Below are 27675 nucleotides of genomic sequence, written 5' to 3'. Positions count from 1 at the left end.
ATCATGGAAAAGGCTTCAGTGCTCGGCCTCCAGCCACCCCGTTTTGGTGGAGAAGGGGAACGGTGGAGACCCGGGGAGCAGAGCTCTTTCGCACCCGGTTCAACGCGGCATTTGTGCATGCTCCAAACACAAGACACGCTGTTTTTGTTTCTTGTGCAAAAACGGTTGTTGGAAATAGATACATCTTTCTCAAAAACAAATAAAAGTCCCTGTAGCACAACGGAGCTTTTCAGAGCCGTAGGAGCCTCTCTCTGCACCTTCTCCTGCCTCCCTGCAGGAATCTTACGTACGTTTAGATCATGCAAAGGAAGAGGAAACACTGAAACGTCGTCAGCGGATGCTCAAACACTGTCCGGCAATGGCAGGCGCTCTCTCCCGCAGCCGTGCAGGAGAGCATCTGTTTGCGACGGGCACAGCTCCGTTTTCCTTCTGCTACTGCAGAATAGTCCATTTGATTACTGATAGTGCGACAAGGCGGAGGCTTCTCATCCCGAAGTTCAGAATACGTTATATCAGGCGCACTCGGGAAGCGTTTAGGGAAGCTCTCGCCAGCTGCCAACCTTCACTTCCCCAGCCGTTTCCATGCCCCTTCCCTCGCCTGCGTTGTTTCAGGAGGTGGTCGGTAACGCTCTCGTCGGAGCCGAGAGCACCAAGGCCTTCAGGAATTACCYGGTGTTGGTGAGAGGTCTGATGCTCCTTGGGAATCGCCATCCAGGGAATCCCGTGCCGCAACYGCGAGGCTGGATGCGGTGCCCGGTAGGAACCTCCCCCCGCCAACTCTGTCTCCCTCTTACTGTTCTGGTTTTGTTTTTGATGTGACCTTCTGGAGAAGTAAGAAGAGAAATCCCGTAGGTGTTCTCTGTATTTTTTATGGTTGGCTTCCTGTAACGTGTAAATTAGCAAGAGTTTTTGTTCTGCTTCTACAGATGAACTTTTAATCTGCTCAAGCTAGATGGCCAATAGATTGGCCGTTCGCGTGAGAGGCACAAAACTCAATTTTCTAGTAGCTGTTCTTGTCAAACCGCCTGACCTAACCTCCCCGTGCAGTGCCGAGGGGAGATGTCAGCTCGATTCCCCCTTGCCTGCTTAAAGAAAGTGTCCCAGATCTCCTAACCGTTGGGTTGCTACTCTTCAGAAGTCCTGTGTCTTCACTGCACGTGGGGATCATCTCTCCTGCTATGGTACTGGGGGTCTTAAATGAAACGAAAGCTYGCGTCACCAGCGCTGGTAACGACCGTCCCGTAACGTCGCAGGTCCTACGGAGTGTCGTGGGTTTGCTRTGGAGATTTTGTGGCTGAACGTCGACGCCGGGCTCCCGTGCGGCTCCCGGCTGGAGGACAGCGATCTCGGGGTGAGGGAGAAGCACCGGGCTTCTTGTGTTACCCAAGAGCAAATTCTTGCGAGTTTGAACTTGAACTTTATGTTGTCGGGTGGACGTTGCTGGTAGCACGTAATTATCCAGATTCTCTTTAACAGTTCATCACAGCGAAACTGAAACTCTCTGTTCGGAGGCAGATTGAATCTAGAGTGAGCAAAAGGCTTCCAATAAACGGCTGGCATCTCTCCCTGGCCGTTCCTCCTCCTTCCCCTGCGACAGAGCGGGACATAGAAACCTTAACCAGAGTTTCTCTAGGTCGCCCTTTATATTAAACAGGCCCAATATTAAACCAAACTCAGTTGGATATATTTTTAATCAACAACTCTATTTCTGTATTCCATTTCTTTCCACTTAAACAAAACTTCAAAATTCTGTTTTTGGGGGGAGGAAGCTAATCACGTATTTGTGACGTGACGATGCTCTTGTGTTAACACACGAGTTAATACGAGGCCGAGTTTGCTCGTCACCCTTCGAGCCGGCTCCCGGTTGTGGATTATTTCTGGTGCCCGCCCGGGCGGATCGGCTGCGGCTGGCTGAGGAGCYGAGGGAGCTCGACTGCCTCTTGCTTCCCAAAAGCCCGTTTATTGCTGCTTATTTCCCACCTTTCAGGTGGGCTTCAGCTTATCGCTTGCCATCGCTGTTGATCTTGCAGCGGATTTCTTTAAACGTACACTCGCTCCTTCTGCTTTCCGTTACGCCGCTGGCTCCGTAGGTTTTATTGCAGCGCTGCTATTAAGGCACCGGCAATTTCAGTTTTCAATTAAGAAGCCGCTAGCCGGGGGCTGTGCCGGGGGGCGCAGGGCCGGCGGCAGCCACGTGCGTAAGCGCTTGGCGCTTCCCGCGGCTCCCGGCGGAGAGGGAAGCGGCTGCCATGGCAACGGGATGCGGCGGTGATCCCGCTCCAGCGGGATCGGAGCCCGCCCAGCCACGGCAATCCCCACCGTGTGCCCCGTCGCCGGCCGGGGCATCATCCCGAGGGGGTAGAATAACTATTAGTAAAAACAGTTATTATTTCGGGTCAGTTTGCCCCTGCACTGCCGCGTGCCTGGCTGCGCACGCAGCTGTTACTAGCGAGCATCGTCTGAGCCGAGCGCCTGCGACACCCGTAGCTCGGGTCGCCGAGGTCGTCCCAACTCTCTCGCTGCGAGCCCCGGGTGGCGTTTGTACGCGCAGCGGTGCTGGGTGGAAAACTCCCGTTTCTGGTCTCCTGCACGTCCGATATTGCAGGAGGAAAGCTTTGATTTGAAAAAACCCTCCTGTTAGTAACTTGAAAACGTTTTCATGATTATTAGCGTTATTTTAAGTCTTTAGCTGTTTCTTTACTCCTAAGGCAAGTTTGCTTTTGACGAAGCTCCGGTTTGGCGGCTGTGCCTTAGCCCGGTCCGCAGCACCGTTAACCCTTCCGGGCTCGGGAGGTGGTCGTGCGCAGACGCACGCCACAAGCCTTGTGTTACGGCACCGGGTTTTGAAATACGCCCGCAAGAAAAAGCCGGATATGCTCCAAGAGCATCTTGCCGTGCTTGAGGATTGCTAACCCTCTGCGTTGCCGGCTGCTCAGGTTAAATGGGCGCAGAGGTGGGAACGGGAGACCCCGAAGAGACCGTGAGCGGAGCGATGTGTGTTAGCCACGGAGCGTTCCCGGGGCAGCCTTCCTTGCGGGGAGCCGGAGAAGTAAATGAGTTCTCTAATTGCGTTTCCATAAAAACGAAGATGAGCTGCCGCTCGGGCTGGAGGAGCCCCAGTCCTTAACGGCTGTAAGAGGAAGGAGGGGAAGCGCTGCCTTCCCCCGAGCTCGCGGTTCCCCCGGCTCCGCCGCCTTTGCCCTCTGCGCCGTGCTGCTGATTTCCAGCCAGCGCCACAAAGAAATATTTACTGTTCCTGTGCGCTCGCGCTGCACTGAGGCCTGACTACCAATTACTCTGTATTAAATTATGTTTGGTCATGCCTGTGATTATACGGTATCCAGGCAACCCAGGCATAATCTAATTTAACACATAACGTGGATTTGCTCCGCTCCCCTTCGCCGCGGCTGCGGGGAAAGCGAAAGCGGAGCGAGAGCGGTGCCTGCCCCGGCCGGATGCGCCGCGTCCCCCCGGGCTCCGCTGCCTGCTGCGCGCCGGGGAGACCAGCCTGCCCCCTGCACTGCTTCAGCGCAAAACCTCCCTTCCTTCGCAGAAAGGACCGGCCTGCCGCGCTGGTCGCTGTGACACGCTGCACTGCGCGGTTGCTCCCCCCCCCGAAGACCAAGCCTGTCACCGCGCTGGCCAGACCCATTTCTCCTGCTATTCCCAGATGACGCACGCGAGCGATCGTGTGCCGAGAGGGGGAGAAGATGGCCTCGAGCCAAAAAGCCATTTGATATCGCGGCGTGCTGCAAGCATCGGGCGCAAATTAAGAGATTGTTCGGTGCGTTTCTGCATCGGTGGTTGATGCCCTCGTTGCGGCCTCCCAATTGTGCTTGAAGCGACTTCTACAAAGCGTGGACCGAGAGCGAACTGAAAGCGCACCCATCTAAATTAATATTGGTGCGATTGCTTTCAGAGTGCGCTGGGGGCTGGGAAGGAACAGCAGGTTAAAAAGAAAATACAGCAAATGCTCGCAGACCTTCTGAAGGGCAGGCGCAGGAATGGGGCTAACAATGCCCAGAGAAAAACAGCTGCAAAAAGTACCTACATTAACCACACTTTGGGATGAGAACACCCCACCTTTAGAAACCACAGTATTATTTTCTAGTACAAAGGATGATGAAGAGGTATAATTTATCGTAAATTATCATGTGGATAATGGATGTGGAGTTTGAAGGATGCGAGAGGTGAATCATGTTTTGCAGCATAGCTTTGGTAACCAAGCATTATGAAGAGCACTGGTGGAAAAGTACCGTGCTATCGATCAGCAATTCATGTGCCACCCTGGTTTATTTAAGAGAGGAGTGAGACCCGAGCAGTGGCAAAATGTGTTTCACGCTTTGCAGATTCAAAGCGAACGTAGCAAGGAGCGGTTTGGTGCAAAGCGTGGCTCTGAGACGTGGCCAGGGCCACCTCGTCTTGGCACCCGCGAGCCACGGCTGCGGCCGGGTCTGCACTTCGCGCTGCAGGATGGGGTGCTGATTGGGAAGCTGTTAATAATTTAATCTCTAATAATTAACAGGAGCATGTACAGTCCCCTCGCCATGACAAAGCAATTTATTAGAGTGATGCCTTACGTGATAATGGTAATGAGAAATGAGGGGGCCTAATTTTGTAAGACTTGGATCGATGTAGTTGTGTTTTTATAAATGAGCGTTGTTTTACTAACCACCGAAGATCATTAAAATTACTATGAGTTATTTCAAAGTACTTTCAAAACTATTTGAGTTACAGCTGCATTTTTCAAAATCCAGATAGGGCGATGCAAATACGTGTCTATAAATACAGACACTGTTGCAATGTAAAAACTTCACTGGCGTTTGTAAAAGTCCCGATGAGGAGGTGGGTTGGAGCGGGGAAGGAGGTCTGAACCCGCTACTTTGATGTATCGTGGCAGCGTTTTGGCCTGCAGCCCCACACCGGTGTTTTGCACCGGCGCGTGAAGCTGGAGCGAGGCAGGGGCGCGTGGGGGGAGCGGGGCGCTTGGCGCGTCTGCTTGGCCATATGGCGCTTGGCCATGGGCTTCTCATCAGATGGAGCATCGCCTTCCTTCCTCCCATCATCGCGTGCCTTCTTCTGCCGCCTGCCCACGTGGCGGTTTTCCTGCCGCGTGGGACCGCTCTGGTTAGGTCTCAGGCTGCAGAGGACTGGGGCGGCGGCGGGTGCTCTCCGGAAGGACACGGCGCGTTGGGTTCCAGCTCTTGTCTCCGAAACTCGAGCCTTCCTCGGGCACGGTCTGCCTCCCACCGCATTGCAGTTTACTGGCAGAGGCGGTTTCTCAGACACATGTGATAAAATATTCAGAGCTTCCTGACACCGAGGGAAGTTATGGTTAAGCGGGAAATTCTGCAAAGCTCCCAGGTGACTGTGGGCAGGACTTCTGCGCCTTCGAAAGTTGAACCCGAGTCAAGCAAATGCTCAGCGCGTTGCCGGAGATGATCGTGCCGCTTCCTCTCCGGGAACGTAGCAGACGCCAGAGGCGAGACTTCTCGCCTGCTTGGAGAACGGGGCTTAAGCTGGCCTCGCTGGTGAGTTAAGCCAGCACTTCTCAGCTGAGGGGCATCCCTCAGTGAGGAAGTCCTCTTCTGCAGCCTGAGGGGCCGCGTGGAATGATGAGGAATGAAGAGCTGGTTCTTAACTGGTGCAAAGTGAGAGCTGGGGGAATGGGAAGAAGCACTGTTTTATAAGACAGCCCTAGTTTGCACTGGGCTGGGCTGAGCTAAGCGTGCTCGCAAAGGAGCCCTGGCGGGGTCTTGGCTTTGAGATTAGTAACGCAAGCTCGCAGCAATAACTCTTGGGGACTTTCCAGCAATAGCCTCAGGCTCTTACCCTCGCTTTGTGCTAGCTTTGTGCATTTTTCCAGAGAAAGAGGGGGAGAGAGAGTGAAGGGAGAAGACACTTGCATAAAAACTTCAGCTAATTTCTGTGATTCCACAGCCTGAAGTCATCAAGAATTTCCTGGTTGAAGAGGTCAAGAGAAAACCACTAAACAGAGCGGTGGAGATAGGGCTGCAGAATTTCCACATGCAGATCTTCGTTGTGTAATGCGCGCACGTGGCTCAGCCAGAATTCACGGTGTCAGAGGAACAGATTTGATCTGTGCCTTTACCGAAGAGCAGCCTCGCAGCCGGGCTGCGGTCGGACTTGCGCAGGCACCTGCGGAGCTGTAGCTCCTGGTGTGTGTGGACAGGAGGTGTCAGATGAGACCGGACTGGAGCACGTGCTCCAGGGGTGCTGCTGGTGCTCCCTGACCACGAGTGGACCTTGAACCCCCAAAATGCGCACTGGGAGGAGGTCAGGTCCTCAGCAAGGCTATCTCGCTTTGCCAATCCGATCTGCTCCCGCCGGGCCGCAACCCTTGCTAACGCGAGAGCAGATGGAGGTGGCAGGAGGAGAAGCTGGCGTGTCGGGGTCCCTGGGGCTGCCGCGTCGAGCCGGCTCGGAGCGCGGCGTGCGCCCGTGCGCCTGCACGTGCGGAGCCCTCGCCTGCGGTGGCAGAGCCAGGTCTCCCCTCTGCAGCCCGCTCCGGCTGGCCTGGGCGAGCCCGACCGCCGGCGAAGGCGAGCGCTGCGCTGGGTGAGAGCGATGGGAGCTGGAACAGATTAGGTCACTCATTCTCTTGGAGAGCAGCATGTGTCAGAGGTCCAACAATTTGTTTTGAGAAGGGTTTTAAGCATTAATGATTCAAGATGTTTTCCTGGGAGTGGTTTGCAACTTGAGACTCGGTGGCTAGAGCAGCGTTGGGGTTTTATGGGATTAGTCAATTCACCGGGGCTGGAATTTCACTAGTAACACCATGGTTAAATTTGTACTTTTCCACATGGCTGAGCCTTCAAGGAGCTCACCAGGAGTTTAAACAACGTAAACAGAATTGTAAGCTCTGTGCCAAATGCGGAGCAGGAAGGGGGTTTCCATTCCGATGATTTCTATCACCTACTTCTTTTTCTTTTTTTTCTTGCAGAGTTGCAGATAACCACAAGCAGAACCTGATGACCGTGGCTAACCTGGGTGTGGTGTTTGGGCCAACGCTGCTCCGGCCTCAGGAGGAAACTGTTGCAGCCATTATGGACATCAAGTTTCAGAACATTGTGATTGAAATTTTAATAGAAAACCACGAGAAGGTAATGCCTTTACTTGCTTCTTTCAACATGGTTGATTTATTATGACGGATGTGTCTCCCTTTGCAAGCTGGGACGCGCAGCCTTGAGTGACGTCCCTTCTGCCCGTGGCTGGCCGGCGGCGTGGCACCGTGGACAGGGCTGCGAGCGCCCAGCGGTCCTGGGGCCTCCAGATAGCTGACCGATTTGTTTCAAACCCAAATTTCACATGGGAGAATCATTCTTCTGGGTGGATACAGTACCGCTTCCTCATGTTTGGACTGTGTCTTGGATGTCTGGTCCGTCAGGGAATTCCCCCGGCGTGGAGACCAGAAACTGGTAGCTTCTGCTGATCTTTGCCAGTGATGGCGAAGGCTCAGGAAATGCAACGGGGGCTCCAAACCTGGGTGTTCTTGGGCATAAGCAAGGGCAATCGCATAATCAACACTTCTAGCAATGAGCTTTTTTTTATGGTCATCTTGGTGTGAATCTAGGTTTGTGTCTCTTTTACAAAAAACCCTCTTTTTTCCCCCCTTTGTGGTGTTTAATAGGAATTAGTCACTAGTTTCAAGAGAGAGATGATTGTTACAAAACCCCAGTCTGGGAGATGAAGGCATAGGCTTGTTTCCTGCTTTCTGACTAAACTCATGTTTATTTGAATACTAGCTTTATCCTAAATTATGATGCGTGTTTATTTGTCTGTTATAGAGCCATTCTCATCTGTTGCTTGCTTCGGCGAGCAGAGTTCGGCACATCGGTGGCCTGTGTCCGAGCAAACAGAGCTGACTTTCCCCGCTTGCCAGGGAGCTTGGGGCGAATACAGGAAAAGACTGTAAAATGGTTGTCCATTAAAGGCTATTTAATACTGCAAACTGCAGCTATGGAAAAAAAAATCCTTTTTCTTCTGAATTCAAACAGTTCTCTGTTTACAGTCTTTGGTTTGGTTTTGGTTGGAAAGAAATACTAATTTGGGCACTCAGGCTATGAAGTAAAGAAACAGAACCGGACGGAGACATCTTAGGGGATGGCGGCACTGCAGCTCCGCATGGCGTTTTGCTGGCGATATGTATTTTGAATATATAGCGTTCCTTGCAGGCTGCCCGCAGCGCACCTCAGGGCGCGCGCAGTGCAGTCGGGGTATATTTGCTCACCGGCGGGTAGTGGAGAGCGTAGCGAGAAACGCAGCGTTTCTGAAGCAGACTGGTAAATTGGAGTGAATTGCGATATTTCCCCGCGGGCAGGAGCGGGAGCCGCAGACGCCTCGGGCAGACGCGGTGTTTCATCAAGCGCAGAACCGGCGAGGAGGGGATGGGAAAACCGCGGCCGTCGGTTGAATATCCTCCCGGAAAGGGCTGCCACGGGCACATAAGCACCGTGGCGTTTATTCAGCGTAGAGGAGCTATTTTCTTCTTCTCTACGCGGGATGTAATGGAAATGATTGCTTAATTACCGGCTGCTGGTCCGAACTAGGTCTCGTGCTGTGCCAGCCGAGTGCTCCATCAGGTGGCATCTCCAAAGGGATCAACGGCAGGTTTCCGAAACGATCGCGGCGGGCTGGGCTGCAGCGCTCCGCTCTGCTTACCACTAACATTACCTTTAATATCCTGGTGTTCCCGGGCGCCTAGATGATTGCTACCTCCTTACCGGTAATTTGTGGCACTAGAGAGGGGGAAGCCTGCCAGTTGGCTCTGTCCGTTCCTCATCGCTGAATTCTGCTGGTCGGCATGCCGGCCGCGTGCCTTGTGCTCGCGCTCGGGTTGCTCGAGTCCGGAGGATGCTGAAGTTGCGGGGTTTAGCCGCTGCCCTCGTGGCCGCGACGCGCCGGCGGGGCTTGGTCTGCGCGGAGCCTCGGACGCGCGTGCACCGCTTAGCGCGAGGGTCTGCACGCAAAGTGCCTGCGGAGCACCGTCACCACCTGCCCAGGGCTCCCAGGAAGGAGCCTGCGAGGGCGGGAGGTTGCAAAACGTTAACTGCTGGGGCGAAAAAACCTCGTTTAAATTCGGTATCCGTGCTGCTTCGTCTCCGTCTTTGCAACGGTTGCGTTGCAGTGCGTTTCTTGATTCGGCCTGATCTGAACTCATCGAGTTTCCCCCCGCCGTTGGGCAGGGGATGAGCAGCGCGCGAGCAGACTGGGCCGCTGCTGCTGTTGCTTTGTGCTGTTTTACACCGGCGACTCACAGACGCGGTTGATGATTAAGTACGTTCACAGGGAAATTGGGATTGATGTGACCGGTCCCTGGCCATCAGCAAAGGTCTGGTGTGACGTTGCGGTCGCCCCAGGTAAGCGCAGTGCCTCTGCCGTTAAAATTGTTGTCGTCGGTGCATAACCAAAAACCCCAAAGGGTCGGTGACGACACCCCTTGGTGTGAACAGCCGCTGGCAGCTCGTTCACGCGCCGCGGCCTCCGGGAGGAGGGAGGTTTCAGCAGAGCTTCGCCCCGGCCCCTCTCCTGCCGCTGCGCCCCGCTCTCGGCTCGCRTCGCGCCCCGGCGTGATCCGGGACAAACGGGCCTCCGGCAGGCACGGAGCCGGGCTCCCGTGCCGGGGACTCGACCTGCGCCCGGCGCGCCGTGCTGCAGTGTTGATTGTAAATAGCTATTAACTCTTAGGTATTATTTTGCTGTAAAATGTACGCTGCTTACATAGAATTAGGTAGGGAGAGAAAATGATTTTTCCCGTATGGCTCTGGATGTTGCCCTGACAAGCGAACCAGGAATCCATCCTGGGCATAAAAAAATAAGGATGCTCTAAGGTATGGCTGGTTTGCTCAAGTAGTTTCCATTTAACACTATGTTTCTGGTTTAAAAACGAAAAGTTAGCCAAAAGGCACGCTGAAATATTATTACCTGTGTCGGCACTTAATATTTTGAAAATTGCAGATACCCATCCATTTTATTTTCCAAAGCTTTTATTTTTATAGCCCCCTGGAAAGGGCCGTTGTTTTAAAGCGTTGCAGAACTAAGAGATGGATTTGCTGCCGTGGCGGCGTTCCCTTCGGGCAGGAGGCTGACCAGCGGGAATGTCAGTGCGCGCGGTGCTGATGACGAGCAGAAGGCGGGTTGTGAAGGGAATTACGCGGGCCCCAAACCAGCCTTTGTACGGGGGGAGAATTAATGTTCTTATATTAGAAGGAATTGCTGTTGCTCTGTTCGAAGAGCCCTGCAGGTGCCGAAGGAGACGAGGCGCCGCCGGGTCCTTCCCGCGGGCGGGCGGACGGCAGGAGCGGTGGCGAGGGAGGGCGGCAGGGCTGGGAACGCGACCCGCGGGTCCCGGCCCCGCTGCTCCCGCTCCGCCGGGAAGCCGTGTCTCTCTCCCGCACGCCGTTAGCGGGACCTGGCGAGCGGGAGGGTTGCAGCGCGGCTCCGCACCGCGAGCCGGGGACCGCGGCGAGCTTATTCTTGTTAAATCAGAAAACAAACTGAGCCTGGGAAACTTCTCCTGCGCGGGAGCGGGGAGTTTTTATGCAGCGCGTGCCGGAGCCCTGGGAAGTGGGGCAGCAGCTCTGCGCCCGGCAAAGACCGTTTCCTTTTCTGTTCGAGGTCTGCGCAGCTTCCGGGCAGATGGTAATGGCAAAGGCAAACGTCGAATAAACTATTTATCTTACAGCTCTTTGAGTCTTCAGGCTGCTCCCTCTGTAGACCTTCAAAATAAGCATTGGTGCTTTTTAAAATGTGGCGGAAAGGAAGCGGTGGGGATTCACAGCGGTGCTGCAGCTGCCTTAAACAGTGCCAGTTCCTTGCGAGCTGAGGCTGGTTTTAGTCACTACATTTGTAATTTAAAAGCATATATGGTCTCTTAATAAAGATTAAAAAAAAAGAGAAGGAAATGAAAACCTGGAAGCTTATTTTCAACTGCGCTGTGGGAAATCATTACACAAAATTCACAAATAAGTGTTTTTATTTTGCTTGATTTATATATTTCACTATATTTCCCAAGCAGAACGTAATGTTGAAAAGCAGTTCGAATGCAAGAGCGTTTTGAAGGAGAAAATACTGGTTGTGGGAGGGGAGAGTGGAGCGCAGTGCAAGGCGAAGTGCTCCCGCGCCCGATGCCTGTCCCCCGCGCAGAGCCCCGCCGAGCGGAGGAGCTGTGTTTAGCTGTGTTTAGCTGTATTTAGCTGTATTTAGGGCGTAGAAGGAGCGATCCGTGGAGCGGGTGCCACCAGCCGGGACAGGCACCTGCAGCATGTGCGGTCGGGTACCGTTTTAGCACAGGAAGCGATGCGCTACGGATAGCGCTTCCGAATGGGATGTGCTTCCGGCGTCCGCGGCGGCAGAGGCCGAGTGCCGGGGGCGCCGGGGATGGGTGCAAGGCAGCACGGGGAACCACCCGTTGCGGACGGGAGCTGCTCCGGACGGGCTTGCGCGAGCAACCGTGGTGAAGAGCAGCAGCGTTGCCTCTAAAGAAGCAAGGCTTGTGGCCGGTTCCTCATCAGCTAACGCACAAAACCGCAAGAAGCGAGTGGCTGAGATCAGCAGAGCTCGTCAGGAGGACCCGGAGCGGGGCTGCGTCATCCGTCCATCTGTTCTGCAGCGTGTCCAACTCCGCGCAGGCGGATGGGACTGCTCGCTTTGTCGGCGCCCGTGATGCGTGGGGAGCTCGTGCGCGATGCTTCATCGCCGCTTCCGGTTCCTTGCACGGTTTGCAGGCTCCGAAACGCAAACGTGTGTTTGTGACCCAAATCCCTGGCGCTTCCCGGGAGAGGCGCGCGGTCCTTCCACGAGCCCCGCGGCGCTGCCGAGGCCGGGGCGGGTGACGGCTCGGGGCGGGCGTTTAACAGTGCTTCTCCGAGGGCCGTAAGTGCTGCCGTTGACGCTTGCTTCTTCGTGCTTTTTGGGAGAGGTGCGACATTAAAATTTTTGGCTAAGGCGTCTTGGCTTTCTAGCATTTATTTGTAACAACCTGCATGGAGATTTTATGTGTATTTGTGAGGATTTAGTTGTTACCTGGAACAACCCCGTTAAGCTCTGGCGGTTGCTCGCACCGGCAGGCTTTTCCAGCTTTTGCGGGAGGCGGCCGCCTCCGCGGCGAGCCCGGGCGGCGCGCGGGTGGGCGCTCTTGCTCCGACGGGCTCCGGGCCCCCTTTCCCTGCCGCCTCCGAGGTGCTCGCGTAGCCTCGTGACTGGTGGGAGCACCGGATGAGCGGGGTTTTCCGTACCTTACAGCAGGCATCTTGGGCGAAGAAGAAAGGAAAGGAGTGCAAAGAGGGTGGGAATGTGGAATTTAAGAAAATGCCAGTGTTATCTTGTTGAATGCATATCTTCCTTAGATGCTGGTTTGGAAGTGATTGCAGAGCTGTTCAGACCAGGCGGGTAGACCGATATTTTGTTTGAAAGGGTGAAGCTAAAGAAAAACCTGTCTGTTATTTTTTACTAGATATTTAACACGGTGCCCGAGACTCCACCGTCGAACTCCCAGCTGCTCTTATCCCGCAAGAAGAGCACGGACTCGAAGCCGCCCTCCTGCAGCGAGAGACCCCTGACTCTCTTCCACACCGCGCAGCCCAACGAAAAGCGTAAGTGTCCTGCCCCGAAACGCTGCGGTGCCTGGCCACGTCGCAGCCCCGCGCTGTCCTCCTACCCTTTAGCCCTATTTGTGACCGACTGAGTGTAATTCTCACGCCACAAAATACAGTTTTGCTGATGTCGATGGCAGAGATGCGTCCTGCAACCGGATAGGGCCTGCGTTTTCTGCAGTATCCCGTTGATGGGGGGAGCGTGAAGATTGCCCGGCATGCAAGCCTTAACCAGGGGCTTGCAACGAGGCTGTGTCACCGCGGTGTAGAGTGTTGCCATCCCTTCCCCACCCAACGGCCTTCTCCGCATTCCCATTCTCATGTTCCCGCGGCCCCGCCATGCTCGCCCCGCCAGCTGCTGGAGAGGTATTCCTGCGCTCGGCAGCGCGTGCGCGGCAGGGTGGACACCCCGAGCCCTCGGAAGGTGGTCCTGCCTGGATGTCCCCGGGCGCTTTTCCTTTTACAGAAGGGAAAACCTCGGCCAGGAGGCTCTGCGTTTTTCTGAGGATTATGTGCCCCCGCGGTTTAAAAACGTTCAAGATCACCTTTCCATTTCTGTCACTAATTGATGCTCCGAATATTTAAGTGAAAGGGTTGGTGTCCCCTCCCCGCTCATGTAGCGGCATTAACGTGCCCACCTGGGCTGATGTTTCACGTTGTGGCCTGAGCCCCGTTGACTCTCTCCCGTTCCTCCTGGCCATGCGCACCCACCGCCRTCCTCGGGCTGGTCCTGACCTTCATCATCAGCTGGTCCGGTTTGCAAGAAGGGCGGAAAAATGACCCGGTGAAAAGAGCAGAGGGTCTGGGGGCTGTTTGGGGTTGCTGCGGCAGGTGGGCGAGTGGAGCTGGCTAACGTGCCGCCGGAGGGGCCGGCGGGGGAAGACCAGCGTTAATGCACCACGCCGCGACTTGGCACCACGCGGCACGCACGTGTGGTTGCTGTTTACTCTCCTGGCTCAAATATTTGGCCTTCTCTGCCTCTGATTAAGTTACAATTAATTATCCGGCACTGTCATTTTGAAGGATGTCGTAGCGATACGTGGTTTTTTAAGGAAGTCCTGGGAGTATCAATGCATGCTCTGGAAATAGCATATCATGTCATTCTGAGTGCAGCATCAAAAATCAGAAGCTGCTTTTGAAAATTTTGGGCCTAACGGATTTGTTCGCTGTTAACAGAACGGTTGTTAGATTTGAGAGTCACCTGCTTCCCGGTTCCTTCACGTAGCACCTTCACCTTACCCAAAAGAGGAGCTGAGTTTGTGTAGTGATTTATTCCCACCTGAAGCACTGTTTTCTTGGCCTTCCTCCTCGCCAGTCTATCACCACCTCTGCTTGGAGATTCCCCATGTTGGCAGCTTTCCTTCAAGCACATGAGAAACCACCACCATTTTTTTTTTTTTTGGTGTCATCTCAGCTGCATGTGTCAGTTGGAGAATAGTTTAAGGTTTCCTTTCTCTTCTGACCTGAGGCGGACGTAGCTCCGTGTGAGGCTGAAGAGCAAGGGTTTGAGCAGTAACTCGAGCCACGCCGAGCGTTATATCAATGCTGAGAAACGGCAGAATACGGTGTCCCCGTCCGGAGCTGCCTGGAGGTCAGATTGCTCCCATGAAGCTCTGTCTAAGGGCTGCTTCCCTGGCGTCACTGATTCCCTAGAAATAGCGCTACTTTTCAGGGCTCACGGGAAGATAGCGCAGCCGCTGCCAGCTCCGGGTGGTGTTTGCCAGCAGCCCGAGGCGGAGGAGCGTGGGCTGCCTCCGAGCGCTTCGCCGGGGCTTGCTCCAGCTGCGGCTCCGGGGGCGGCTTTCGGGCTGCGCGCACGTGCAGGATTTGGCCTGACCATCCTCAGCGGCGGCGAGATGCTYGGGGTTTCCTTGGCATGGGGTTTGACACTTTTGGTGCTCATGCCTCTAAATATTTATTGGAAGAGATAAAGGCGGTTCGGAGGAGCCCTGAGAGCGACGGCTGTACTGAAGACATGCAACAGGAGCCGTCAATCTATGAAGCAAATCTGTACATTGAAGTCAACTGTCTTTCTAAAATTTTCAGAGAAAGCTACGTGTAACTCGGAGATTATGGCATAATGTTCTTCAGACAGTATCGTGCCAGAGAACAGATCAGATAATTAGAATGATTATTTTGTTGTTAAATGGTCACATTTTTGCTCACTACTGACCTGGGTCAAGYGTGTACAGGAACTGAGCGTATATTGTGGAACAAGTGTCATTAATACAGTAAATACAACTTTTTGTTCTTAATCAGTTTTTTGTTACAAGCAGTGTTTTGGCATGTTGCTCTTACTTTGTTATGCAAAGTGCTTTTGTCATCGCTTCTCCGGTCCCGGTGGATAACTGAGATCTAGGGCACCTTGATAACAGCTATCAATCACCCAGAAGTTACTGCGTGTTTTCTAGCAAGGTATGACGTTTGCTGGAAGCTTGCCCAAAGAAGCGGCGGAGCTAGGCGAGGCTCGCGCGGCTCTGCCTGACGTTATTTCCCTTCTGGTGCGCAAAGGCTTTGGCGACCAGCGGCGGAAACTCGGCTCGCTCTGACGTGGGGCAGGTTCTCGAGCTGGAGAGCGTGAGATGGGACGGGCTGCGCCACTTGCTCGCGGCGAGGGCAGAGCTCGGGCTTCAGGGCAGGGAGGACTGGAAAAAACGCACGAGTGGAGCTTTCCCCTGGCACGGGTTGTGTTTCCCTGACCTGGCTTTCCAGGAAGGTTTTGGGGAGCCTTGGGAAGAACTTGCAGACCAGCCTGTCGCCGGCAGCTCTCCTGGCTGCGGGAGCCGGGGTGCAGTGCGGCGAGGCTGAGCTGCAGGCGGAGAAGAGCCGGTGGGGCCGGAGCCGGGGCCAGAGCCGGAGCGATCCYGGCTGCGACCCTCCTCCGACAGAGGCCCGCGGCAGTCTGCAAAGTGACTCTCCTGCCTTCCGCGTGGCGGAGGAGAAATATGTTTTAGCAGATTTGCTGTTTCATTTTTGGAGCTGTAACACCAAATAAAGTATCACAGTGAGGAATCCTTTACGTAAGCTGTTAAAAACACAATGCCAAGTATGGTATCAGCCTTTAAAAGGGAAGAAATAAAATAAAGAGATAGTTTCATATTCTTCCATTCATCTCCCATCTTCTTTAGATGAAACTTTTGGCTTCTTGGCTGATAGTGACTTTAATTTAATATTGGCTGGTAGCTAGTTCTTAGATTACACAGGCAGTTGACACTGATTTGTTAGGCTTATGGAGCTTATTTTCAGACTTCAGCCTTGGGCAGAAAATGTTTGGAAATAATAAAATGTAGCTTTAGAATACATTCTCGCAATGCAGATCTACCCTCCTTCAGCCTTTCATTAGGGCGCTGCAGTCTGGTAGAGGTTCATTGTGGGGTAATTCGTGGGCTTTTCTGGTTTTCCACTCTGAGAAGATTGTCCGTCACGGTATTGTCGTAGAACCTGTGCGATCAGATGCAAAAACCCAGGAGTGATTTGGCCTGGCCGCCTTGTTTTTTTTTAAGTCCTTTGACAGGGTTAATTCTTCTCTTACTTCATCTGCTGACTCCACTCTATCTTCTTGTCAATATTTGTACAGTTCGTTGCTCTATTTTTCTTCACTTTTGCCTCTTCTTATCTCCTGCGTGGATAATCTTTTTCATCACGAAGCATTTATACCTCAGTCAGCACAACTGAGATGCAGAAACTTCTCATAACCACATTACCTCACCTCTTCTGATGGGAACGAGCAGTGTTCGAGACGTGCGTGAGAGCTTTGCCTTCTCACTGTGGTAAGCTGCTGTACAGAACTAGGTCGTTTGTCCCTGATACAGCCTAACCTTGAGTTCCCTAAAGAGCTAGAGTAGATTTTTTTTTCCTTTTGCTATATTATCCTTAGAGAAGCTATTACACACAAGCGCTGCCGCTCCGGTTCCCTGGACGCCGTGCTGCCCCCTCAGCCTTCATTTTGTTGGGTATTTTGCCATCCATTTCAGCTGCTATTGGTATTTTCCTTCCATCCGCTGCCATCTGCGCTCCCGTTCTTCCATCATTAAATCAGGCTAAAGAGGATGGACAAATAGTGCTGTCTTGACGGATATAAATGTAAGCAATTTCCCTTCTGGAAGCTAAAACTTTACCAAGCGTCCCTCCGATGCTAATGGTAGCCAGGCAGTTAGCCTTGCTTGAAAGAAATAGCTTGAAAGCATAGCTCAGTGAAGGATTAATAGCAATAAACATGGGTTTGATCATTGTCACCTTCTGCGTCCCATGCGGACTTTCATTAGTTCACAGCTTCGTAGTGGAGCCTGCACTCAGCGGGGCTGTACTCTGGCTGAACTTTATGAACTATCCTCTTCCAGCCTATCCACCGGCGCGATACTTGCAGGATAAGATTGAATTACAGTTCCAGCTTCAAACTCATTACCTGCTGCTGGAGCTGGGTGTAAAATATAGGCCAATAAATATCTTTAAATTTGGCACTCCAGGGAAATCACTCTTGTTTATGAGCTTTCCTGACTTGGTTTAAGGAAAGCATGGCTTTTTGTTTGATCCCCGCATGACTCAAAGCTAAAGAGTTTGTTTGGCTTTTTCCTTTTGACATGCCAAAAAGTGGCAAGTTGGAAACCTTGGTTGGGCAAAAAAATCCTGATCCGAGTGGCCTGCTTATAACTAAGTAAATCATAGGAACAAAGGAGGAGACAGAGAAGTGTAAATCATATTTGCTCCTTTGTTAGCTTATTGGAGATCAAGATTAACGAAATGCAATTTCAGGAATCTATTGACGTAATTAACGTGTCTTTGACTGGGTAATCTTTGGAAGATGAGCTCACCCATGCAGGCTTAGGTTTCAGACTGGATGCAAGGAGCAAGCAGTGGGACAAGTTGCCCAGAGAGGTTGTGCAACCTCCATCCTTGGAGATTTTCAAGACCAAACTGCCCTGAGCAGCCTYATCGGCCTCATAGCTGGCACTGCTTGGAGCAGTGGGAGCTCTTCCCTTGGAGGGTGGGAAGAACCGGCTTCTCTTCCCAGCGCTACCGTTAACTAGCGTAGCCGTGACTTCTGGCAGGTCGTTTTGAGTTCCCTGATCCTTTATTCACTTTTTTCAACCTGTCTAATGTAATTTAGCCATCAAGCTAGTTGGAGATAAAGTCTGTTTCTTCTTACGGGTTTGTGCCGTTCAGCCTTAATTAATCGAGCCTTTCAGGACTATTATGCAATGCGTGTGTGAATAATGAGGCAGCCGTGTTGAGACTGATCGGCTTCTCCGGCGCGGTTTCGCCGACGGAGGTGACACGCGACCCTCCAGCACAGCGCGTCGGCAGCAGCGAGACGTAGCGCGGACGCGGGAGCAGCTCGGATCTGCTCTGCAGCCCCCGTCGTACCGGCTGCAAGAGGAGGATGAGACTGCAAACCAAATCATAGCAAAACCCTCTTCTCTGCCTTCCTTCTCCGTCCCTGGGCATCTCCCTGCCCAGGCTGAGGTTTAGCCCTCGCTCGCTGTCATCCAGCCCTCTGGTTTTGCCCAGGCGCAGGGCAGATTCAGGGACTCCAGCGAATGGACGTGACAAGGAGCGTTAGACTTGGCTTTTATCCCCGGCATCTGCAGACCTTTTGCTAATGTAATCTTTTACCTTCGAAGCAGTGATAAAGAGTTTACACCGTGCCACGCTCCTCTGTGCCTGGGACAGCACTACTCCTTTGTTATTTTACAGAAATGTAGGGGATTTTTTTCTGCTGTATATTCGGGATTAGCTTTTTATATAACCAGGAGTTCCCCTTATCCTGGCGTTTCGCTTAATTCCTTCATTAAATGTGTGCAGCATGTGGAGGAGCATTAAATATTTTCCTCCTAAGGCAAGCAGAGGAGTACGATTCGAAGGGATGGAGAACAGGGGATTCCCTGCTGCTGTGTGCTTTTTAGTAGTAGTTCAATCATATTACTGTACGAAGGAAAAATCATTTCTTTGAGAGATTTATCATTAAAGTAGGACTCGTTGTGATTTCCAGCAGGTACCTATCTGTCATGAAAGCATCACTGCAGAAGTGGCAGTTTTCTCCCGTAGGACGGTTTTCCATGCCGTCAGCGATGTTAATTGCTTCTCACAATTACAATTACTGCTTATAGGGAAAAGGCATCTTATGAGAATGAATTAATGTGTTTTTAGGAAATCCGGTGCAGAGCTGAGAAGGAAGCCCAAGCTGCAGACACCGGTTTGGGATGCGTGATGTTTTCACGCTTAGTTGCTGAAGTCGCAGAAATGAGGGAGAAATCTCTCAATAGGCTGCGATCAAGTGAAACGAGAACCTCTAAGAAACCTCTGAGCCGTCAGATGTGGTGCTAGGGTTTCCCTCCGGCTGAGGGCAGGCAAACTCTTCCCCGGCACCTCCAACCACAGCGGGAGCTGCAGGGGAAGCAGAGGCGAAGGTGCCTTTTCAGCTCAGATAAGGAGCCGAGTTTCTGAGACCCAGGTAATACGTGTCTCAGAAGAGGAAAGCTAAGATTAGAGCAGGGTGGAGACACCTTCCCCTCCTTCCTGCCCCCTGCTTTTAAGGATAGCGCTTTTTGATTACAAACCAGGCCAGGAAGGATCGCTAGCAGTTGACGTAAAGTCCTAGGCTKAAGCATGTTTTGCTGAGAAACACTTTAACTAGGTGATCTGTCCCTTTCTTGCTCTAAAATGTTATCCGACTCCATCACGCTGGCACGTTCCGTCCCTCGGTAGCTCATTTCAGTGACAGAAAAATTYGTTCTTGTATATAGTTTGCATTTTAATTTTTTTTCAGGTTATGTGGTACTTATGAAGTCTTTGGGAATGTAAAATATTAATGACTTGAGAAAAATCAATGTTTTCTTACCAGAAGAGTTACTCATTTAAAATGTACCTGCACCTAAAAAAAAAAAAAAAAAAAAAAAGTAGTTGCTATTTCTTATAGTTTAAAGTATAATATATGTGAAAACACGACTGTAAACTAACTGCCTGTCCTCTGGGAACTGCTGCGGTGCTGCCCTATTTATATAAGGGCAAGGATTATTAATAGGAATGCTTCACGTCTTGCAGCAGTATGTTCTTTAGCATTTGATTTAGTGGCAGCTATATGTGAGGTGTGACGATTCTTGTTTGTCTGGTGTTTTTTTAGAGGAGAACAGGAACAGTATCATCAACTCCAGCCTGGAATCCGTCATATCCTCGAACGTAAACAGCTTCCTCAACTCCAACAGTGCTCCGCAGCCCAACCTGAACTCAAGTGATCTCGAACTAGAAGTAATTAAACCCAACAGGCCAAATTCACTGTAAGTACAGCGGTAATTAGTGTTTTATAGACTTTCCATCCTTAATCTTTAATCAGGTCTGTTTCTTACTCTGAATCAGAGCAGTTTGTTGGAGAATACAATTTAACATTTTAATTTTTAATTGGAGCCTGGTATGTGTTCTGCATTTTTAACTCGGTCCAAGTGGTGGAATTAGTTACTGTCGGTTATATTTGCTGGCTAGTTTCAGCTCCAATGATTTTGTCCATGTGGAATATTTTTCAAGCRGAACTTCACATTGCTGTTTGAACTGTTTGACCCAGCTGGTGATAACTCCAGCAAACACAAAAGACTTTTCTTCTCGGTTAAATTCTATGACTGTTGTCAGTACAGTTGATCTCCAGCCAAATTTGTGCCATTGCTTCTGCTATTGCTTCCTTCATCTGGAAAGTTCAAGGGAAAAAATAGCGACCTTAGCAATGACTCCCTGGGGACGGCTGAGTTATTTATGAAGTCCCCCGAACCGCCACGGCTGAGCTCTCGCACCAATGGTCGCCTCTGCCGAGGGGAATTTCCTTCCTTTCGCCTCTCTGCTGGGCCCGATAGCATTTTCCCACAGAGCCTCCCCTTCTCGCGCACGTGAAGATCTGCTCAGATCTCCAGGAGCTGTTGCAGCGTTTGCAAGCCTCAGCCGATATTCCCCCCGCGCTCCCAGCTCCTGTAGCTCGGCCGCGAGGAGCCCTGCCGGAGCCAAGGCAGTTCGCGGCTCTGCCCTATCCGGTGACCTCCGCAATTAGGAGAGACCTCCCTTCCCACCCCCTCCGACCCTCCCGAGGCTTCAAAACCTTCAGATTCCCACCCAGCCCTAGCAGGGACCTCTAGTCCCTTGGGAGCGAACGGGCAAAATCCTGCGCTAGCCGGGAAAATCCTGCTTTGGCTTTGCCCTGCCAACAGCGGCAGCCTTGGGAGAGGCGGCGAGTGGTGCCGGAGCCGGAGCTGGTGCGGTTGGTGCAACCTGCTGCTGGTGCCTCGGCTGCCCGCGGGGGCCTCAGTTTTGGGGGGGGGGTCGGGGGTGCCGTGCGGGGGAACCTGCCGCCCCGCGCGGTGGCGGCTTAGCCGCGCGCTCGCAGCGCTCCGACGGGCAGGCRGGTCCCGCCGTGACCTCGCGGGAGGCGTTTGCCGGATGCGCGGCGCTTCGGATTCCACGAGTCGCCTCTTGCTGCTCGTTCCTGCCTTAAAGAAAGCCGTGCGGAGGAGGAACGGAGTAAATCAGTCAGCCGCGTGGGGCTGCGGGGCCGGGGGCACGTCGGCGTTGCCCAAGGATTAGCGCGCGGGTTGAGCGTGGTGCCGCTCGCTCGCCGCCCGTCACGGGGCCTCGGCAATTTTGCGGAGCGGTTACTGGAACGGCATCGCCAGCTCCTAGGACTCTGACAGTATTTGTGGTATTTGGTGCTTCTCCTTAAATCCTGTTATTCTGCGATAATTTTTACACAGTCAGAACAAACAAGTTTTCAGTCCACATTGAGATAAAGACTGAAAAGTGAATCTTAAAGTGTGTACTGCTAGAAAGCAAATATTTTCTTCTCTATACCCCAATTATTTAAAGCCAGTATCTTTAAATTTAAGCCAATCTTTCAAGGAGGAGCAGTGAAGTGTCTGGCCTTGTTTTACTCTTTTTAAACGCTATGCATTGATGTCACTCACTGCAACCAGTCTGTGCCGGTTACCCGCAAACACAAGTTTGTGCTCCGCATGAACCAATTTTGTTGTCCTCGTTCTTATCTGCATTGCTGTTGTTTTTACTGTTTGCTGAAATGCATTAGTCTGTCTTAAAATATTTGCTTTTAACCTAATTTGCAGTCCCATGAAAATTTTATCGCTAAATTTTCGTCAGCAATACCGTAGTTGTTAAACATACGCTGATCGGTTTCATTTATTTATTTATTTATAGCTGGCTGATACCAGCTAATTGTGTTTAATCTTTGCTCTGAATTTGGGGTGAACTGGAGAGAACATTGTGTGCAGCAGGCTGGCTTGCTTGCTTACTGCAGGAAAAGGAACATATATTTTTAAACGCATAAGGGTTTTGGGTGCGTGCTCTTCGTTTCCGTACAAAGCGTGCGCAATGGATGGCCATTAGGATGATTTTGCTCTGTTCAGAGCGCGCTGGCTGCTCGCTGCCGTTGCACTTATTTCCAGCGAGGCTTTTTATAGCAGCATTTCACCGAGGCCGCTTTTGCACCTCTTCCCAGCTGCTCGCCTTGCTTTGCTCGCCGACGTGCGTGGGTAGGGGAARCGTTGCCTGAGCTGGTTTTTGCATCGCTGCTGCTGCTCCTGCGCGTCCCGGAGCGCCGGCGTGCAAGGAGAGCTTGCTCGGGCTGCGCGCGCTGTGYGTGCCGGCGAGGCAGCCGGACCCCTGGCGCAAACGCACGAGAAAGGGGCTGCTTCAGCCTCGGCGCGGTCCCGCGATGCTGCGGGCTGCGGCTGCACCGGGAGCCCCAGCCTGATCCTGCAGCCGGAGCTGGTTCCCAGTTGCTCGTGCAGCCGGGGCACGGCTTCTCGGCGCTGCCCCTATCCCGAGGGCTTCGTCGTCGTCATCACTCTGTGGTGGCATGCAAATAACAGCTGTAGAGAGCCCTTGCTGTTTTTTTAACCAGCTGGGTAACCTGGGCRTTGCAGTAAGTCCTGGGCAGCTCTGCAAACCGCAATCAGTCCTTGCACAGCAGTAGCAGATAACGCGCGTTTCTAGGACTCCTCTGTAATTACCCGACCTGCAATTAGGGCCTATGGCAACGGAGGGGTCCCAGGTACCTTCCTCGTCCCGGCCCTTCAGGCGCTCTCCTGGCTTCTCCGCGAGTCCTCCGAGACCCATCCTTGAGTCCTGCCTCCTGAGTTTGTTTGCTTTTCTTGCATTCTTCCCCGATTCCTATGATTTTTCAGCCAGGCGCCCAGGCCCTCGTGTGTCAGGACCCTTTCAGAAATAATTAGCTGTCCCTAGGTGCTTGCCCGCGAGTTGATCGACGTGCTGAGTCAGAGAGCCGACCTTCAGCCAAAACTCAGCAGCTCCGCGGCTGGGAGCCGTGAAACTCCGGGGGCGAGGAGGCCCGGGAGCCTCGCTTCCTGCCGTGGAAGGAAACAAAAATTCTGGTGCTTTCGGTTGCTGATGCTGCTCTGTCGCTTAGTCCAGACTGAATTTGTCTCGACGCCCCTGCGCTCGCTCCTCCCCTCGCCGGGCGCCGCGGGGGCGATTTTTCCTCCCCGGCACCCCGGCTCTCCTCCRCGCTCCTGGACGGGACAAAACGCGCCCTGATGAATAAAGCAAATTTCTCCCCTTTTACTCTCTCGCTCACAAACATGCACGTTAAAGGTCATTTTCTGTTGACAGAAATGAGGTCTCCACCAGAGGCTTTAATTACCTGCCAAAACCGGGTGGTTTCGCAGTGGCTTGTCCGCAGCCCCGGGACGACGGGAGAAGTTTGGCATATAAACAAGGCCTGATTAAGGTCGGCTCGTGGCTGTTTGAGGCACTGCTGCGGCAGCGTCTCAAGGCTGCCCGAGCTCTGGTTTAAAAAAAGATGCGGGAAGGCTGGCGCTTCCCTCGCGCTCCGCAGGAGCAGGGCTGGCGCTCCCCCCCCCGCCCTGCGGCTCGTCCCGCGGCCCCGCGGCGGCATCGCTATTTCGGTTTGGGTCGGGGCTCTGCCACTTCCTTTCTCCGTGTGTAATTGCAGCCTTCCCCCCCTCCCCCCCCAATTTTATTCCACCTCTTTTTGGATCCTTTGCAAAGGTGATGGCAGACGTGGTGTGGAAGTGGCACATGATGTGCCTCTTTCTTACCGTTTTAAAAATAAAATACTGCTTTGAAATCTTTGCTTATTATGTTGTCTCCTGGTATCGGTGAGTTATCCATTAGTGGCTTTGTGTCACCTTCTCGTATGTACGACAAAGCATGTACAGCATGACATCTGCTAAGTGGAAAATGCATTTTTTCTGTCGGTCACAATGTACCGAGAGCCAAACTCGGATTTGTGGTCAGAAAAAGCTTCGGCGTTTTGTCGCTGCAGAGTAGCGTCCACGTTCCCTGTGCTCTCGGCCCCCCGCTCGGGACGCTGGGGAGCAGAAGGACACCCCGCGGAGCGGCCTGGAGCGGGTTTGTCGCCGTTGCAGGGTTGCACGCCGTGGTGTTTAGGTCCCGTTCAGCTCAGTGGCTTTCCCCGTGGAGCGGTGGGACATCTTGACTGGGAACCACARCTTGGAAAAATCCCATCTCTGCTGCCCTGTGGCCTCCAGCTTTCTGCTCCGCGTGAAGGCGCGTTGCCTCCAGGCCTTCCACATGCAGACCTCGAAAAACGCAGGCAACTGGAGCTTAGCACAAACTGTCTCAGAACCAGCCCCTCCTTCGCATGCTTGCGGAAACCGGAGTGGAGGCTGTCCCACCACGTTTGCAAGCCCCTAAGGCGGATCCGCTCATCGCGGAGTTGCTCCTCTCTCCTCCCTGCTCTGCAGCCGCGCGCCTGTCACCGGCGGGAGGCAGGCGAGAAGCCCCGGCCACCACCGTGTCCTCGCGTGGCCACCTCCGACCTCTGCTCCCCCTCCTGCCTTGGCGGTTGCACGAACCCCGGGACCACCGAGCCGTAGCTCGTCGCTCGCCTCCTCCCCGCGGACCGCGGCTGCGTTCGGTGCGTCGGTTCTTCCCGTGAGCGCTTGGTGCGGCATCCAAACACCCGTCTTCGCACGTTGCGTTTCGTGGCTTCTTGCTGCACGGGAGAGACCTGTGGCGCCGCTACTTAATCTCTGCAAAAGCACTTTTAGGTGTTGTCATGAAAGGAATTGTGCAATTTTGAAGTCTATGCTGCTTATTAAGCTAAAAACTGATGTTCTTGTTGAAATAAAACTGTGAAACTCCTCTTGAGCTCAGTGGGAAAGATGTTAAGGACTGCAAGTTTGGGGGATTTCTTGTTTTCACTATGCCGCAGTAAGCACGGACGCATTCAAAGGTTGCTTTAAAATGACTAATGCTAAAAAGTTTGAACATTCTCTGTGAAATTTGAGACGTTTGTGCGTGGTTTCTTTTACGAAAGCCTTTCAGCGGACTGTTAAGTGCTCGCGGGTTCTTCAGTCCTGCTCCTGGTTCTTAAATCGTCCAAGCATCTGCGCGCTGCTTTTCCCAGGCTTCTGCGTGCCATAAGGGCTTGAGGGTTTCTGCAGAGGAGGAGCACAGCAGGCCGGCATCCGAAGCGCTCTTCCCGGCTCTCCGGTATCGCCCATGCCTGCGTGTTATGGGGAACCCAGGGACTTCCAGCTTCGCCTTCCCTGGATCTCGAACCCCCTTCGCCAGCCCGGGGAGAAATTGTTTTCCTCCGGGGTGAAGGTTCTTCCTCCCTAGCAACCAATCAGCATTTTACTATGGGAATGCATTTATTTATTAGGGCTGGTTTTATTTTTATGGAAAAACTGCTCTGGGCGGCAGTTGTACCGGGTGAGTCAGCAGGATTGCTGTCCCACGCCGCGGCCGGGGCAGGGCACGGCACGGCACGGCACAGCGCGCGGGCCGCCTGCCTCACCCGCTGCAGCCCCAAGGACGGCGCCGCTCTCTTAAAGCTCTGGCTTTCTTCGCCCTCGCCGTTGCAGAAAGCGTCTTCCGTAGAAAACACGGCAAAATAAAAAACAGGGAGTGGTGATTTTCTAGCAGAGACGCATACTTCAGCTGAGAAAGGGGGAAATTTGCAGACTGAAGTGTGTGATCACTAGAAGCATGCACTGTATTTAAAATAGCGTTTTTTTTAGATCCTTAAAGACAAGCAGCGTGCCGTGGCGGCCGCGCAGCGCGAACCTGCCCGCGCAGCCCTGGCGCGGAAGACGTCCGTGCAGAGAACCTGCGGGAGCCGCTTCCTGGCTGCTCGCCGCCAAAGGCTGCCTTGCAGCCTGCGCTTTGCCTGCTGCCTGCTTTGGGCTTCTTGCTCCCTGGTGTTCATCCGTTGGCCCCCTCCGCGTTATCCAGAGACCTGGGCTGCGCTCAGAGCTGCACGGACCGGCAGGAGGGGCCCGGCGGGTTCCAGTCGGAGCCGAGGCCGCGTCAGATGGGCTTGCTGCAAACACRGAGAGATCATGTTACGCGGCCTCGCTAGAATCACCTTGCAGTGCTTAAAATAGGCATAACACCTTGATCTTAAACTAGCCTTCGGCGAATGCTGTCGGTACGCTGGCAAGCTTTCTGCCCATGGGCTGCGGGCAGCTTCCGGCGGCCTGTTACAGCTGTTTGCAAAGCTGCACAATTAATGCATTGCAGTTTGTAAAATAATAAACAGGGGCCAAAGCACGCCGGCCGCGGCAGATGGAGGAGCTAGGGTTTCAGTCGCTCCTCTCCGCGCACGACTGTTTTGAAGCGAGGGTGGGGTCGGATGCTTTTTAGCTGGGTAACTAGACGAGCTGGATTTTTGCCTTGCAGCTTTGCTGTGTGAGGTCGTGTGTACTCTTGAAAGTACGAACGCGCACGCGGGGTCCGCAGCGCGTCTCCGCTCTCCTTTCCGAGGGGCGGTCGGCGTCCCGGCGGCACGTGCCAGGCGGGGAGCACCCCGGCGTGCGGGTGGCACCGACGATGCTCGCTGCGGTCCCCCCGGGCGTTTTGCTCCAACCTCTAGCAATGCCCGTCCTCGATGTCCCGCGGCGTGAGCCTTGCAGCCCTTGCACGTCTCTCGGAGCGCGATGGCAACCACTGGGATGAAAACTCGGCCGCCGTTGGGCGCCCGGCAAGCGGGACCCCAATACGAGAGGTGGACGCTTCTTTGGGGGCAAAGTCCTTGGCCAGGGCTTTGCAGCGACATGGTGGCTCTGAGTGTTTCTTTTTCCCCCCCTCGCTGCTACTTTACCTTTTTGCCACCACCAGAAGCCAATTCCGTTCCTTCCGATCCCGTGACGCCGGCATCACGCCAGGGCCATGCCTGCGGCCTGTGGGAGCCTCCGAGCAGCTCCCCGTGATGGGGTCCCGGCACCCTCGCCGAGGCACGCTGGTTGACCCCTGAAGCTGCGGGACGCCCGTTTCCTCCGCTGGGATACTGTTTAGGACAGTTCCTGGAGGCCAGAACTTCACATTTCTTGTCTGCCCCCGTGTCAGGATACTCCGGGAGGAGCTGCCCCTTTCGGCTCGGGGAGCTTCTCGCCCCCGACCTGGAAGTCCCGGCGGTCATGCTTATTTCCTCGCCTGCTGCAAACACGGGCCCGGCGCCTCCGGGCTGAGCCTTGGGAGAAAAGCAGCCGAGCGGGAGCCGCGGCCGGGGTCGGATCGGGATCGTCGTCGTCCGCAGGCAGTGCTGCCCGCACCCGGCAGGCAGGAGGGTTGGCGTTTCTCTGCAGGGCAGGACTCGAGTCGGTGCTGCTAGCGGACGTCTCCAGAAATAGCAGGCGCGGTGTCCTCGGGCCGGTGGGTGGCAGCCGGCACAGGGTGGCACGGGGTCGCCTTCCTGCGCTTGGTCCGCTTTGCTGGCAATCCGAGGAATTACTCCCCCGGCACTGCTTTGCCAGGGTTTCCTCCGGGCGGTGGAGGCAACCGCTCGCACGTGAGGACGTGCCGGAGATAGGGTCGCCTTGGGGCCTCTGCAGCCCTGGTTTGCCTGCCCTTGTGCATACATGATACATCCTTAAATTCAGCGCCTTTTCTTCCCTCTCTCAGAGGAAATGCGCCTCGTGCAGCGCGTACAACAGCTGCGGGACGACTGTCTCCTCCTGCGATCCTGCAGCCGAGGGGTGGAACTTTATTGACGCTTTATGGATGACTTAATTCAGCATTTCCCAGCTTTGGAGTACATGACTTGGCAGTCCTAAAGTCTCTTTAA

General features: G+C 53.6%; 1 protein-coding gene across 5 annotated transcripts in view; it reads left to right on the top strand.

Annotated features, from left to right (window-relative positions):
* Positions 1–27675, top strand: part of ARHGAP26 (Rho GTPase activating protein 26) — a 166247-nt gene that overhangs the window by 113820 nt on the left and 24752 nt on the right. For 4 of the 5 annotated variants that reach the window (XR_003253041.1, XM_026063128.1, XM_026063126.1 and 1 more), the window contains 3 exons: positions 6965–7124; positions 12476–12614; positions 19735–19888. Coding sequence is in view for 4 of the 5 variants with exons in the window: in XM_026063128.1 (XP_025918913.1) it covers positions 6965–7124; positions 12476–12614; positions 19735–19888 (453 nt within the window). In the remaining variant the exon portion in view is untranslated. Of the gene's footprint in view, positions 1–6964; positions 7125–12475; positions 12615–19734; positions 19889–23231; positions 23450–27675 lie in introns of those variants that run through there. The other variant, XM_026063127.1, reaches the window with a different exon arrangement.

The sequence above is a fragment of the Apteryx rowi genome, unplaced genomic scaffold, assembly GCF_003343035.1.
Source record: "Apteryx rowi isolate R43461 unplaced genomic scaffold, aptRow1 scaffold_2, whole genome shotgun sequence".
Lineage (NCBI taxonomy): Eukaryota > Metazoa > Chordata > Aves > Apterygiformes > Apterygidae > Apteryx > Apteryx rowi.
Note: the sequence above shows the minus strand (reverse complement) of the source record. Positions and strands in the feature narration are given on the sequence as shown.